The sequence below is a fragment of the Odontesthes bonariensis genome, chromosome 3 (assembly GCF_027942865.1).
Source record: "Odontesthes bonariensis isolate fOdoBon6 chromosome 3, fOdoBon6.hap1, whole genome shotgun sequence".
Taxonomy (NCBI): domain Eukaryota; kingdom Metazoa; phylum Chordata; class Actinopteri; order Atheriniformes; family Atherinopsidae; genus Odontesthes; species Odontesthes bonariensis.
This window is the reverse complement of record NC_134508.1, coordinates 21629072-21644879: the sequence shown is the minus strand read 5'-3', so window position 1 is coordinate 21644879 and position 15808 is coordinate 21629072. Positions and strand designations below refer to the sequence as shown.

At 41.1% G+C, this 15808-nt stretch overlaps 1 protein-coding gene across 1 annotated transcript; it reads right to left on the bottom strand.

Moving 5' to 3' along the window:
• Positions 1–260: 260 nt before the first annotated feature.
• usp4 (ubiquitin specific peptidase 4 (proto-oncogene)) lies at positions 261–15040 on the bottom strand. The gene is made up of 22 exons (XM_075460960.1): positions 14853–15040; positions 13511–13638; positions 13252–13382; positions 13026–13152; positions 12762–12907; positions 11504–11565; positions 11195–11341; positions 9466–9583; positions 9194–9367; positions 8931–9089; positions 7039–7263; positions 6805–6888; positions 6605–6699; positions 6326–6508; positions 6008–6240; positions 4532–4729; positions 4363–4433; positions 4164–4279; positions 3919–4068; positions 2702–2805; positions 2393–2481; positions 261–2273 (listed from the first exon to the last, which is right to left on the bottom strand). The coding sequence occupies exons 1-22, from the start codon at positions 15002–15004 to the stop codon at positions 2151–2153; spliced, it is 3015 nt and encodes a 1004-aa protein (XP_075317075.1). The 5' UTR covers positions 15005–15040; the 3' UTR covers positions 261–2150.
• Between the last annotated feature and the right edge of the window lie 768 nt (positions 15041–15808).

Below are 15808 nucleotides of genomic sequence, written 5' to 3'. Positions count from 1 at the left end.
TGCTGCCAGTCAGCAGGTGCGGTCGGGATAATTACGGTTGCATCACCTGCAAGTAGAAGACATTTTGCACAAGTAGGGCATTTTTGTTGACTTGGGACTTCAGCGTTAGAAGTGCACGCGCACGCAATCCCCAAACAAACATCCTCGATGCTTCCAGCTCTCCTTGTACTTCAAAACTTTTTTTTTTTTTGGCTACAAGTACAAATAAATATTTCGCAGCACTTGCAAATAAAAGAAACAAATCGAAAAAAAACAAAACCTTGATGCTTCTTCCAGCCTTTATTGTTATATGAACTCAAATATTTCTCAATTTAAAAACAAAGTGTGGATAAATATGTGGACAAGAATGTATACACCTATTTAAAATTATTCACATCTCTTAGGTTGTTTTTCTTTCTCTTTTTTGTCACCGTGTCCTTTACAAACAATCTGTGATCCCAGGAACTATGTAAAGCTTTACTCTGTCTTGGGCAGAAATGGCTCTGCTGGGAGTAGTTCCCTCTGAATGATCTGATCATGCCAGGACCAAACTGCAGACACATTAACATGCAATTATGCGACCGAGTGCAGAACTTACAGGACTAGACTTCTAAGAGTGTCCACATTAATTACTTGAAGGCTATTTAGTACAAGTAAATGCCTTCTATTCTGGTTTTAGTCGACCACATTTAAAATTGACTTCCTTGGATCATTTAGCATCTATTAAGACAAAAACTGAGTGAAAGTACCAGAAATGAGTTCAATGTGGTTCACCTAACAACTTAGTCGTGTTTTCCAGATCACTGGAAGAATAACTTCTGGCTCAAAATGTCAGCATCCAGCGAAAAACGCTCTCACGGTACAGCCGTCTCGCCCCCGTCTGATTACATGCGCGGATTGTTTCTCACCGTCAGGAGCAATTTCAAGTTTCCATCAATGAAGCACCACTTTTATACTAGTTTATTTTGTTTCACTCAATGTGCTTTGAAGATATCAAACAGCCATTTCAATACAGAGCTGCATTAAATGTACATGACTAGTAAGGACAAGCTATTGCAAGTGAGTTAAGAGTCCAATCAGGCAGCAATCAAATAATGCTTAAAAGACACGTTCAACTGATCTGGAAGTGTGACAGGCCGCAATCCTTAAAGCTAGGGCCACACCGCACACTTTTTGTTGTGTCTAGATACACCAGAAGCAGGTAGATAATGAACTCATGTAGATTTCAAAGTGCCTCCTTTTTTTTTGTCAGGCTGCAGGAATTGAAAGGCCGCTTTTTCCCGCCATTGTGATTCCAAAGAAACCCCCCAAAAAAACCAAAAAAAACCCAAACATATGACAATGTTATGCAGACTCAGGACTCTCCTCATTAGGAGCCCGAGAGACGGCAGAGCCTGTGCTGTGCGTCAAACAAAACAAGAGCAAGGCTGATAAGCTTCAACTTGTCAAGTCAGATGTTAAAAACCTTGAAACGAGACATCCCCCTCCTCTGTGGGTCGGATCGCAACACAGATCCGGCAGGCCAGGAGCCCGACTGCCACAGCTACTCTGAAGCAGCACGATCCCTTCAGCAATGGATCCGTTTAACAACGAGAGGCATTAAGGTCGTGGGATTCTTGCAACGAGAGTTGCACGTATTGTTCTGTGTGATTGATGAGTTTTGCATTCACCTCTGCACAGCGAGAATATTAAGAGACAAACCTAGGCACGAATGCCCGAATCCTGCAAACTTCTGCTTCACTTCTCCATAAATACCTTGAAACGCTTTGGTTGAAACAACATGTGCATTTGGCTTTCTTTTAAAATGTTTCTGACTGTTCTTGTGGGCAACAGAAACATTTGTTTATCTACACATTTGAGGGCACTTCTAACATTCTGTTCATCCAGTGAGAGGATCTACATCTATTCGTATTCCTCTTAGTTCCAGACTAGTAAACTAGGATCAGAAATCAGTAGGCCACCCGCTGCAGGGAGGAAGTCTCTCAGTTCACGCGTTGACGAGTCTGTTGGTTCTAGCCAAAAACATACGAGACAGAAATCAAATAAAACACAGGAAGGTGGGATTAATAAGTCTGTGGAATCCTCTGTCACTAAAGAAGCGTTGTATGTGCGCGTCCAAGTGTCTATTTGCCATATGTATTTCAGTATGTGTCCCTTGGCGTCAGGGCTCCTCAGTTTGTGTCCATGCGGTCGTCGGCTGGCTCAGGTGCTCCTCCCAACGAGGCCGAGGGTTGAGGTTTGGAGGGGCTTTCCTCATCTCTGCGCTGATAGAACAGCACGTAGGCTGCTTTAGTCTGCAACGGGACGACAGGGGGTTAGTTTACACTACAACAAGAGCGACACCTGACACCAGAGAGAGAGAGCCGAGCGACTTCTCGGGCTAAAACACAAACAAAGTGAATCAATAACCCACCACAATCTGGTCTTCTGTGGCAGACGAGACGCTGCTGTCGTCAAAGTAGTACCACTTTCCATCCACCTTATTCTTGCCATAAGCTGTGTCTGTCACACAGAGGAAAAATGTGTGTGAGTCCTGAGAACCTGGCTGTACCAGGCTCTCATCCATACTAAACTCCAACCACGGGGAGACAAAGGTCGTTTAAGCAGCCTGGTTTTTTTTGGCACATGCAGGGCTGCGGACTGACTGGTTTTTGCTTTCCACTCAAGGTGAAAATGCAACATCGGAGAATGAAACAACACAGCGCGATAAACATCGACTTACAGTGACCTCCTCCCATTCCTCCATAGTGGTTTGAAACAGCAATAAGGTCATAGATGTAAGGGCCGGCCTTTGGGTCACAAACAAACTCTGACATGTTCAGATCCCTGAAAAAGAAAACACCGATCAGCAAGTTAAAAACAAGGCCGAGATTTAGAAAAAGATTCATTTAAAACACACGCCTTCCCCATGAGCCTTCTCTATGTTTAATTCCTCCTTAATAAGCATGACTCAGCCTGTTTAATTCCTCCTTAATAAGCATGACTCAGCCTTTTTCTAAGAGCAGGATTTCAGTAACATTATATCCGCTTCCTTGTTTCCTGGTCGGTCAAGTTTCCAAACAGAAGTCACTAAGTGACATTTAGCCGTTACGCCACATAATCCTGAGGAAACTATTCCCATTCTAACACAGTGGAAATTGTTCTCATGTGCCAACAGAAAAAAAAAAAAAAAAAAAAAAAAAAAAACGAGAAAGACAACAAAGGCCCCTTTCATGAGCCACAGAAAAACAATAGGAGAAGACAGAACACTGGTACTTTTTACTTTTAGGCATGATGCATCAGGAAGTGAGTTAACTTCTCGAAAGTGCAATCAGAACTTCCTCATTGATGTTAACGGTTCACTTCTGCTGTGACTTTCAGGTTACAGCTCCCTCTAGTGTAACAGCCCCGCTGATATCATTGATATGTATTAAAAGCCAATTTAACACAATTTGATATACTCAGAAGTTTTGGCTCCGACTACACTCACTTTTCACATGCTGTAAGTCACACCACAATGCACGTTACGGAAAGCTAAATGCTAAGAAACCCAGCAGACGACGATGGTGGAGTCCAACCAGCTTACCGCCTGTACCAACAGTTTTTCAGCATTCTGCCCTTTTGAAACTCGAATTTGGACCACAGTGTCTGTGTCTCAACTAAATAAAACAGCTTTTTTACGCACAGATTAACACACAAACTTTAGGCTTGACGTTATTTTGACAGAGTGAGAAGCACACGTTGCTCATTGTAACTGATCTTTTCAGCTTTCGCACTCTGATTAGATTTCAGGTTGCCCGCTGGTGTAAGTGCGAGCATGAATGACCCGTCTGTGTCTCTCGGCGACAGTCCTGTGGTTGACCTATAATTTGTTCAGGGTACATCCGGCCCGAGGTCAGCTGGGACAGAAGTCTGCATTCTTGCTTCCTTAAACGCCAACGATAAATCCTGCCATCATACCTGATGGGAAAGTCGACCACCGTGTCCAGCTTGTCCCTCCAGCATCGGTTGTAGGAGAAACGCTTCAGGTGAACGACCAGAATGCGAGGCAGCGACCACAAGTCAAACTTTTTTGTGGCCTGCTGGTGTTTCTTACAAGTTGGACAATACCTACAAAAAAAAAAAAAAAAAAAAAATAGTTTTAGGTGACAAAACAGTGGGAAAAAGTGAAAGTTTTACACCAAGTTATGCCAAAGAACCCTCACCAAGGGTCGTGTTCTCCCAGAGTTTCCATGGTGGTAAAGAGCTCGATGCATTCCCTCAGAGCCACGTTGGCTTTCTTTTTTTGAGGCTGCAGCATGCTTTCATGCTTCTCATAGGCCTACAGAGAACATGTACACAGGTGTAAATCCAACATTTGCATATAGTGTCACAGGATGTTTTGATAAATATCAACCCGCTGACCTCTGCTTCCTGCTCATCGTAACACAGTTTCTTTGACTCTGTGTCCCAGTCGATGGCCACTGTGGAGTGAGCTGCAGGGAGAAGAAGCGGGAACAGCTTTGTTGAGACGAGTGGGCTTTGAAAAGAAACACTACCGATGCAGTTGCGAGTTTAAAATGTTCACACTGACGATTAAGTTTGAGGACATTTCCATCGCAAGGCAGCTGGCTGATGTTGGCTGTTCCGTACGAGTTGACGACACTGAAAGTGAAGAGCTTTGCCGTCCCTCTTTTGGAGCCGTTTTCCAAGTCAGAGGTGTCCTCCTCTTCTCCAGACAGGCCATTCTCAGGCTCGGGACTCACCTGGTGGTCCATGGCTTCCTCTTCACCTGAACAAACAAAGACAATAATTAGAGGTGCACCGAATATTCGGCAACCGAAAATATTCGGCCGAAAACGCAAAAAAAACACATTCGGCTTTCGGCCGAAAGCCAAATGAGTGGCCGAATCGGAGGCCGAATAGTGGTGACGCAAAATTATCCACTTCCAGACGGCGGAGTCGACAGAACCAAAGTCATCTGTAAACTCTGCCAATATGCCGCCCATTGATTCAATGCGAGACTCCGGTTCTTCTCACAGATGTTTATTAATGCCACATCAACATCGTATAACTAAATGTTCAAGTAAACAAAATAAAATACAACATTAGTTGTTGTAATCATTAAAGAAATAGCATTCTTAGCATTGTCGCTGGTACCAATAAATAATCAAAGTAATACTGGCCACTTTAGCTGCTTCTCAACCAACGGCAGAGTCATTCCCCAGGGGCAATCTTCACGGTCAGAACTAGGATTCTTTAACTTACACTTCTCCACTGCATCACATTCACACAGTTACAGCAAACACCACGAAGCATGGAGGAATAAAATAAAAATAAACTAGCAGGTAACATCACGCTACAGGTGCTCCTCGGTCTCTGTGTGAAGCTAACGGAGCTAACCGACGCTACTTCCTGTTTTACTTGTTTCCACGTAAAAGCATGTATTTCAAAATAAATTAAAAATAAAAACTCCTGCATTTACAGCCAAGTTGAATTGTCTTCTCAGCGTAGTAGTTTCAGTCTAAAATATCACTTAAAGGCAAAACACACAAACTACAAAAAATGCTGCCACTGTTCCTGAAGGAGCAGGCTACCTAGACTCTATGCCAAAAAGGACACTCAGATAATTTGTTATATTGCATGTTTTTACATTTTTGTGTTGGAACGCTTTTATAATATGTTGTATTTTTTGTTGTATGAAATGAATGAAAAAAAACCCAGAATGAATTGAAAATGGGAATTAATGAAACTTATCTCTAGTTATTAGTTATAGTTATTAGTAATAACTTTTGAAGATTTCAAATAAACATTTATTTTCTTTGAAAAACATGTCTAAACATTTATTGTAAGGAGTAGATTTAAGCAATATTTAAAAATGGTGAAAAATCTAACTTTTGATAACTTAACTGAACTGTAATATTCGGTTTCGGTTTCGGTATTCGGCCAAGTGATTAATTATTATTCGGTTTCGGTTTCGGCCACAAATTTTCATTTCGGTGCACCTCTAACAATAATGATGATGACCGTTTCTTCAGCAGGGTGAGAGCAGTTATTGCCAGCTTCTTACCATCATATAAACCATTAGCTTCATTGCATGTTCCTGAGTGGTTGCTGCCATTACTGGAGCTGGCGCTGGCGCTGCAGGAGGCCCCATCTGACAGGGGGCTGCCGCAGCCACCCAGGCTAGCGTTGAGACCTGATGATGTGGAACATTCAGGAGCCTGGTTGCAGCTAGATAAGGTGGCAGAGGCCGACGCCCTGCTTTCACTATTAGGGCTTTGAGAGTGTTTTACATAGCGTCTGCAACCAAGAACAGAGAGGAATACTCAACAAATAGCTCAATAGGAAAGGAGCACATTCTGCCGTCCATAAATTTTGTTCTTACCCAATCCTCTCCAGGATCTTGTCATAGAGAACGTCTGCTGTGAGGTTTTGTCTGGGCACGGTGATGAGTAAAGGCTGGCCAAACAGCAAGGTGCTTGTGGAGCTTCCAGCATGCTTGGAGTGGCGCTCCCTGAAATATATAGGCAGGTTCATCCTCTCACTGTCCTCCTCCTGTACCTCGTACCTGCAAGAAGCATCAACAAAAACATGCACATTGCATTAAAGGGCAACCACAGCGGCGAAGCCCTCTGCTCATCCTCCAGCCGACAACAAGACTTACACAAATATGTCGTCTTTTTCCATGATCTGGTTTAGGCCGTCGTCCCGTCGATATATTTTGTGGAACCTATGATTGTAAACATCTGCGACCACCATCTAGAAAGACAATAGAGTTCTATTTAGTTGAGCTCAAGACAGGATAAAAGTATTGAAACTGGACAACTCGAATGGTGAAAAAAGAAAAAGAAAAGAGGCTCTAACGTTTTCTGGAGGGATTTCACAGAGTTTGGACAAGGCGCTGCACAGGTCTGTTACTGTGCCCAGTTTGGGGACCACCACCCGGTACTGCCAGACGAGGAAAAACACATTTAAATATTCATGTCAGTCTCATCAGCAGCAAGTTACAAAAAACGTTTGTTAAAAGATAAAAAAATAATAATCTTGCAGTAAGTAGATGGTACTAATTAGTATTGGTTCAAGAGCAGTGAGTCTCACCTGAGTGGGTCTAGACTGAGGGTCTGATCGCACCAGGAACATCTCCATGGTCCGGTCTTTCTTCATGGGCAGAGGCAGTGTGAGGTAGCAGAAGGGGTCAAATGTTACCGACACCTTGGAGCACTCTGGACACACCAATGTGGATTTGAAGAGGCCGTGGAAAATATCAACTATAATCGAGTCATTGCGCAAGCGGTGGTTTGTCCAGGCTTCCTTGGCAACAATCTGTCAGGAGAATATATTCCATTAGACGCTATTTTAAAAACATCAGTGTTTCCCACAGAATTTTTGGAAACTATGGGGAGGGGGCGGGGGGGGGTGTTTAAATTCACGCGGCGTAAGTTTGTGCGACTGCAGATTTGATTTTATTTGATTGATTTGCACACATTCATTCAAATATAAAAAAAATACACAATAAAACACATCAAATTAAAAAAAAAGGAATGTGTGCTGGAGATGTCAGAAACCCTTGTGGGTTTATAAGGAAACCTCATCTTGTCATTAAAACCCAATGATAACAATTGTAATAGAAAATATTTACAGGTTAAAACTAAACTTCATGAAAAATATGAATGGATCATATACAGTGAGTACTTATGCCTTTTTGAGAAACTTGAAAAGGTTGTCCTTAATAATAAGGAAGTACACAATGAGTTCAGGAACACATCAGAAGTGGTTTGGTGTTGATATCTTTAAAAACAAGAGAGCTATTACAAAAATAAAAGTCTAAAATGGAATTAACTATGCACACTGAGTAAATGTTCTACCTAAAATGATTTTTCTGGAAACTAAAAGGCTGTGAAAGCTTTATAGTGCGTTCACAAACCCATCAGAAGTGGTTTGGTGTTCATTGGTTGAATATCCAGTGAGAACAAAAAAAGGCGTTGCACTTTTGCGATGGTCCCTAAGCGCTCCGGCTGCCGTAGTTCACTTAGAAGTATATTCGGCGCGGTTACTCTGATCTTTCGCCAGACTTGCTTACTTTGGTAAGTTGATAAAGCCTGTGGTATGTTAGTCTTAGTTTTCTGTAAATATTAATACCATCCTGAGGCTAATTGGTGCGGTTTTTGTGACGCTATTACAATTACAAAGCCGGAAAATAGGCGAATGTCGAATATAAAACCAACTTCACCCCGCTCCGCCTAGTCGGGATGGTTGAAACGCACATTAAACAGAAACTATTGAGCTTGCTATTTTTTAAAGCAACATACCGGACAACATACTAGTGTACTCGTCATTGCTCAAATTTCACATTATTTCTCATAATATAAATAGGTAAAAAAATATGTTTGTCAACAAAATCTCGATGATTACAGCTGACCTTTATGCACGCGCACCCACTGATCTATAACATGTGTGTCAATCGCCCCGACAGCGACTAATAACACATAAACCTTTTTTTTGCCACTAAACTTCAAAACTCTGACATTGCACACTTTAGGACATGTTTAATTACTAATTCACCTGTTGTATAGTCATATTGGTTGGTTTTCGAGGAAATCGCTGTGTTTCCAAAAATAAACAAACAAACAAATAAATAAATAAATAGCTGCGTTTCAAACGATTGGGATTCGGAAACTATGGCGGGCCGCCATAGTTTCCTCAATGTATGGGAAACACTGAACATCAATCCAGGGTGATAAAAGTGCACAACTTGACACTGCAAATCTTAAAACAAAAACCCATGCTCTGTGCAGCCGTCAGACAGGGTCTAGCATGCTATGAATCTTAATTATTCTCTTTGAAATTTAAATCGTGACTTTCATAAAACACGACTAAACCAAAGCTGCTTTGAAGACTGATATCTCAGGAAGCTCTGCATTAAATCAGTCTTTAAGCTTTGAGTTAAAACTTGGGAGAAAAAAAGAAACATTTCTCTGCCCGATCTGTACCTCATCTGGGCGGCCCTCTGCATCCCTCAGGGCCAGGTAAGGCTTCTTCTTAACACGGTTCAGATCTTCATGGAGCCCATCCAACAGAAAGGCCAGCAACTCTTGCGAGTCCTGCTGCTGGTAGCCCGAGAACTGGGGAGCAAAGCGTCCGACCTGGGTCTGGAAATAAAAAGGTAGATGTTACAACCTTTTAGCAGACTTTGATTCGATACGGGTCGACCTTGAAGCATTATCCTCAGATAAAGCTGTCCGACAGAACTCACTTTGAAGGTACGCGGTGCCACATAGGTGCTGCGGCTCATCCACATCTGCTTCACTAGATCTGCATAAGCCTCCGCTATCTCGCCCCTCATTCCCAACGGATTCTCTCTGTTAATCTCTGCCTCGTACTGGTCATTGAGGAAGTACTCTGTGAGTGGAGATGCGTTGCTCAGGCACTGGAAGAACAGGGACAAGAAAGTGGATTGAACAAACGTCACCCCCCAAAACCAACAACTGACTTACTTTGCATTGAAGCTTCTTTTTTTCTTTTTACCTGGAGAGCAGAGTTCATGAAGCACGTGTTGCCCAAATTGCTCAGACCACACAGGCCAGGCTGTGATTGTGATTCTCTGTAGTTGTAGGAGGAGCTATACGAGTTGTAGCCCCCAAATCTGTAGGCGGAACAGACGTGTTTCTATTGGTACAGGTTTATGTTAAAAAAAAAAAAAAACTATTTATGGACACAACATCCCATTAGGAAAATATTACCCCCATAACAATGTTGTAACATGTCTTTACTGTCTGACCAGGCTATCAACACAAAACTCTTGTTCTTATTTAGGGCTAGAGGCAATATAACAGCTCAGGATCACAGATGCCCCGTGCAGAAAACTGTATGAATCATATTTAATATACGATTTGTTTCTCTAAATAAATGAGGACTCCACTACAACTGTAAAATCTATCATATTTATCATCCTTTTGTTCAAGTTTTATTAGGAAATAAGCCTCTATAGCACCATCTGTATTTAGTCACAAATATTAACATCATTTTTCAACTCACACACATCAGTTAACTCATTGGCTGCCAGCCATTTTCAGTTCAGAGCCACCCATACTGCCAAGTGTTTTTCAGTATTTTGACTGATTTTCCAAGACCCACAGAAAAGTGTGTCTTATGACTATGTACACACCGAAATTACCAAAAGAAAAAGTAGACTCTCTTCTTTGATCAGGAAAAAAAAGTTTGTTTCTACCATTTTCAGTCTTTTAGTAATAGACAGTAGAACATAGGTTGGTTTCACCAAAATCAGCTGTTTGACCCAAAAAAAACGGAGAAAACGATCTTTTTCTTTTTTTGTGCAAAGTGGCACTGCTGCCACCTTGCGGGTAATTTTGCCAGTATATTCTCTGTTTAGTGTTTACAAGCCTAAGATTTAGTGACGAACTCCGCTAGATTGTCCCCCAGCCCGCTCCGTTAAAAAACGCAATTGACGTCTATAGACGTCTTTGGCAGTGAACGTTTTTTTTTAAATTGACGTCAATGGCACCGAAAGAGTTAAAAGTGGATGTAGCAGCTACATTAAGTGGCCAATTCATCTCATGCGGCAGTGAGAGAAGTAAAAGCTTTGTTTCGCTGCGTGCAGCCATTTCACCAAGTTATCATTAAATTCAGATGTTTCTTTGGAGTTATTGTTCATTTTAATTCCCTTTGGAATTTCATTAGCTGTGTCTCGATAAACTGATGGTATGGTTTCATCTGTGCACCACATTTTCCACTCATAAATACATCTTCAAACCAACTTAAAATTTGTGACAATTACGTTTATAGCAGTCAGTGGGAACAAACCAACAATTGCATTTTATTTGACTTAAAGGATTCTATCTGATCCTAAATACTCCGTTTCTGTCCACAAAACTATGCATGTACAATTAATTCAACAATAATAATATTTGTTCTCGATTCAACGGTGGATTTAATTCAGAGAAAATGCAACTTATGGATATAATATCTATTCTCTGATACAGTCTCAAGTGAACGTACACTGTAAGAGTACAGCTGCAGTCTCCTCTTTCATTGTGTGTTTCTGACCATGCCATATAATTATATTTATCCTGATTACAGCATTGTACGGTATGCACCTGGTACCAGGCTGGTTTCAAACTCGCAGGGATGTGCACTGTTGTTCTGAGTAACACACACAATGTATACGATACAAAAAAACTAATTTAAAAAAGTAAAATAAAAGATGGAGTCCATCAGAAAAGAAAAGATCCCTTGCCTGTTGCTGGAGGAGGTGCTGTTGTTAAGTGCGTATCCAGGGCTACAGCTGCTGTCTCCATTAGTTACTGATGGGGATATACTGACTGATGAATTTGAGGAAAGTTTTGGGGAGGTAGTGAAATTCCTGGATGTGGTCGCACTGGATCTAGTGAACAAGAGCAAAAGGGCATTTAAAAAACACATAACAAATTATCTCAAAGTTTTAATCTAGCGTATACTTCGATACACGTGAAATGCTGTAAAGACTAAATTACAGGATACAACATACAGTCCCCTATGACTAAATAAAAATAAGGAGTTTGCTTACTTAGGATGGGAGGCTTGTCTGGGCCACGTGCCGTCCTCATTCTTGCGCTCGATCACAAGCACCTGTGGGGGACACATACTGTATGAAAGCTGAACTTCATGTCATATCTATTCAAACCATATATGTCAAATATGACCAAGCAGCAGCAGGTAGCTTTATCAACTGCGCTATATGTTGGTATTACCAAATATTTATCTGGCCTTTATTGGCTGCCACGTTTCATACCTCCATTATTGTAACTCTTGTCGCACATTTGTCCGCTACAAGTTGTTATATGCATACAGTCTTCATTAGGGGTGTGCAAAATAATCGTCATGACAATGCATCGCGATTCTAATTTTCGCGATCTACTGCATCGATTCTGGACGCCAAGTATCGATTATTTATAAATAAAAAAAAATAAAAAACACATGCATTTCGCTGCAAGGGGTGTTTGCAATATATGTATATATTTTTTTTATAGTTGTATTAAGCCTATGCACTTTTTTTGTCTGTACTGATCATCCCTATTTTATTATTTTAAGTTTTATAAATCCTATGCACTTTTTGTGATGAGTGTGTCCAGTAATAGTAATATTTGTGTCCAGTAATATTTGTTTTAATGGCAATACCTCCAAAAGTTGTTTCAATAAATACAGTTATGAATTGATTTGCTTTGAGTTATGTATCAATTGAAGACACTATCCAGATCATACACAGCCAGTCAGCCACTGGTAATGGCTGTATTTTTTTTTTTTAAGTATGTTCAGTGAAAATATCGCAATGCATCGCAATGCATCGCAATAATTCAAGTATCGTGATGCATCGTGATAGAATCACATCGTGGCATGTGAATCGTGATTCGAATCGAATCGTGACTTCTTTGCCAATACCCACCCCTAGTCTTCATGTTGACATATTTCTCTTCCCTACATCCATTCATGTTAAAATTGAAACTTTATTTGTAACAGCTAACGATACACTTGCAACACAAAGTCACTGGACAATCTCCAAAACTTGCAACACTACAACTTAAAATCCATGCAAAATGCTCCACAAGAATTGCCATCATTAGTATAACATCATCATATAAATCTCAATGCATGGCAAATGTGCAGCATCGCATTAGGCTCTATGTTGTTCCCGTTTTGTTTTGTTTTTTGCAATTCCTGTATATGAATTATGTATGCAAAGGGAGTACTAGTATTTTACTAGGACGTGGTGTTCTGCGGTCCATCAGGAATCTCGAAGTAATTTGAAAAACAAATGCCTTCCCTACCTGTCCCTGGAACAGCCCAGCGTCCTGCACAGTGCTATCTGGCTTGTTCAGCTGCTCATAGGTGTTGCTCATGTATTTGTTCCAGAGTCTGGTCTCCTTCTCTGAAGGGATATTAAACAATGTCCGCATCTCCTTCTCTATAGTTTCTGCAAATATGGGAAAAACACGTTAGGTAAAAAAAACATGTATGTACAGAAATTTACACTCTTGTGCTGTTTGTTAGTTTGCGTTCAGCACACATGGGAATTTCGATGAACTTCTCACCTATAGTATCAGCTTTGCTGAAATGACGCGTGATGACATTGTCCATGTTGTCATTCTCACACAGGTTGAGCTCAAGCAGATAGACCTCAACCTTACAGTGCTTAACAAACATGCCATGCTCGACCACCTAGAAAAGAAAGATGAAATTTTAGAGCTCAGTCAACATCTCATGCTCCATGTTAAAAAATTATAAACAAACTAAGAAAGAAATATTCAACTGTATCACCTTCCTAACGATGGGTCTCTGGTCATCAAGGCAGCCGTACCAGCTGACAAGCTTATTCCATGCCTCAGTGGGTACAAGGACGTAGTCCAGCTCATCTATAAGGTGCTCTTTAAGGGCCTGAGTCTCCTGGTCTTTAAGAGAAAAAAAAATAAGTATAGGCTGGAAAAATAGTCTAATATAGCCTTGATGTGGGACTCTTGATATACTTAAGAGAAATGAAAAAAAAAAAAAAAAGACTCTTTAAATGTAACAATTTTACCTGAGAACAGCCCAGAGTTATCAATTGGTCCTGGATAGAGGCTACGTTCTCCAACGTTGTACATATCCCAGCTGTCAAACCCCACATACTTCTTCCACTGTTTGAACCACCGGCTGTCTATTAGATACCTAAGACAAATCGATTCACAATTAATCATCAGCATACCGCACTTAACGAGTAGCGAGATCGTTCTTCCAAATAAACATTTCAACTTAAACATTTTTATTTCAGAATTAGGTCATCTAGATGGGAAATGGTAATTAGATGCAGGGTAATGAAAGAAACTGCACTCAACCTTGTGCCACTCCAGACAATTATGCAACACCAAACTGTCTTGGCATTTGCAGATATAGTAACAGCAAGCCAGTCTGACTTAATCTCACGTAAAGAATCTTCTTTAGGTAATAGGCTTGTATTGACATAGTTGCAAGCTAAAAATCACATAGAAGGACCACAAAACCCTGCTTTATATCACTAAATACCGCAACAGCCTCAAAGTCTCAGTCTGAGAAGCTGTCTATATCCTTTAACGTAACCTTAGTTTTAGTTTGAGCAAACTATGCACCAGCCTCAATGTGATGGCACTTCATGTTAGAGTATCAGGAAATTTATTCTACAAGTAAAACCTGAGTAATCCATAGTAAATACCTCTGTATATGTGTAGCGAGCAACTAGTATAGGGAGTATGATCAAATCCTTTGGTACAAAATTCTGTCTTCAATTCAGGCAAAGGAATTACCCGCTAATCTGACATTTCTCTGCTGTAATATCTATGTGCTAAGGTCTATCTTGTTCAATACAGTGGCTACACTACACCCAGGCCTGGATGCTTCTCGTGGTCTGAAACTACATGCCACTACCTGCTTGCATGTCATTACAAACAGATAATGTTCTTGTGAACAACACAACTTCCTGATCAAAACTTGTCCGGCAATGAGCCTGTTTGACTGGAAGTGGAACCCACCATCCAAATCCGGGGCCTAAGTTTCCCTTTCAACCTACAAGCTACCACATCGGTTAGCTTCACCCAACTTCTCTTAAAAAGGCGTTAATTATCGTTAACTGAAGACAGAACACTTGGGTCAGTTTGTCTGTTTACGACTAATACGAATACCTATTAAAACAAGTGCCACTTTTAATGGAGAAATTGTTATTTCGGGATTATTACCGGGTTGCATGCTAATCTGTTATGCCTTAGCCCACCAAATATCAGTAGCACCGAAGCTTTCTGTTTCAGACTAGCATCGCTGTCATTCGCTTGCTAGCTTTAGCTTGTTAGCACTTCCTGTTCCTAGCTAGCTAATGCTGGCTAAAATAATCAAATATCTTTGCCAATTCTTACCATTCGTCGCCCTTTCTTAGAGTTGTTTTTAAAAGTGACCCGATAGTTTGTTTTTGACTCTCGGTTGAAGAGGTAGGCATCTGAGCGGCTACCGGCTCCGAGTCGGAGTCTCCCGCACTACCCGACTCGGGTCCGCCTCCCTCGGCCATCATGCAACCAGTGTACCGGTATCGTGAACGCGCTCAAACACACTCAAGAGGACGAGCGTTGGGCTCAACGTTCCTCCTCTTCGGTCCATGGACGGATCAAGAGACAACGGGTTCCTGGGCCACAGACATGTAAAAGCCCCCCTCCCTACCCAGTCGTGAATCATGAATATAGATAATACAAAATATAACCGTTGAGTGTTTCCACCTATATACCGTGTACACGTTTTGCAGCATTTTGCATCATTGAAATTTTGCACCCCTTGGGGTTGTTTGATGACTTTTATTTGTGATTTTTAATCTTTTTGTACTTGCATTACTGTGGATAATTTTGAATCACATTTGAGTGGTTCAACACATCTTTTCTGCTAAATATGGGAAAATGTGTCTGGATTTGCTTCCTGTGTAGTCGTTCGGTCTTCATGTCCATTTTGCATCTTCTGGTTGCTATTGCCTCTGCAATCTTTTCATATTTCCTTATTCACTGTTTTGATTTTTAATCTCAGTCTGGTTTCATCAGTTCATCTATTTATTTTCTATTTCTGAGTAATATCAAATATTTCTGGAATAAGACCTAAGCTTGGCTGACTCTAATCGGGCCCCTGGGCCTGTGTCCAATGTGCCTCTTTGTTTAACTATCCAAGCAGAGAGATGGTGGAAATGGGAGAATTTGGCGAGCACCAAGCATAGAAATGTTCCTTGAAATCCATGGAACAAACAGCTGCAGAGTGAACTGTCAGTGAAACCCTAAATATATTCAATAAACACATTTATCCAGCTCTGGCCAGACAGGAACCAAAGAAAATGGTG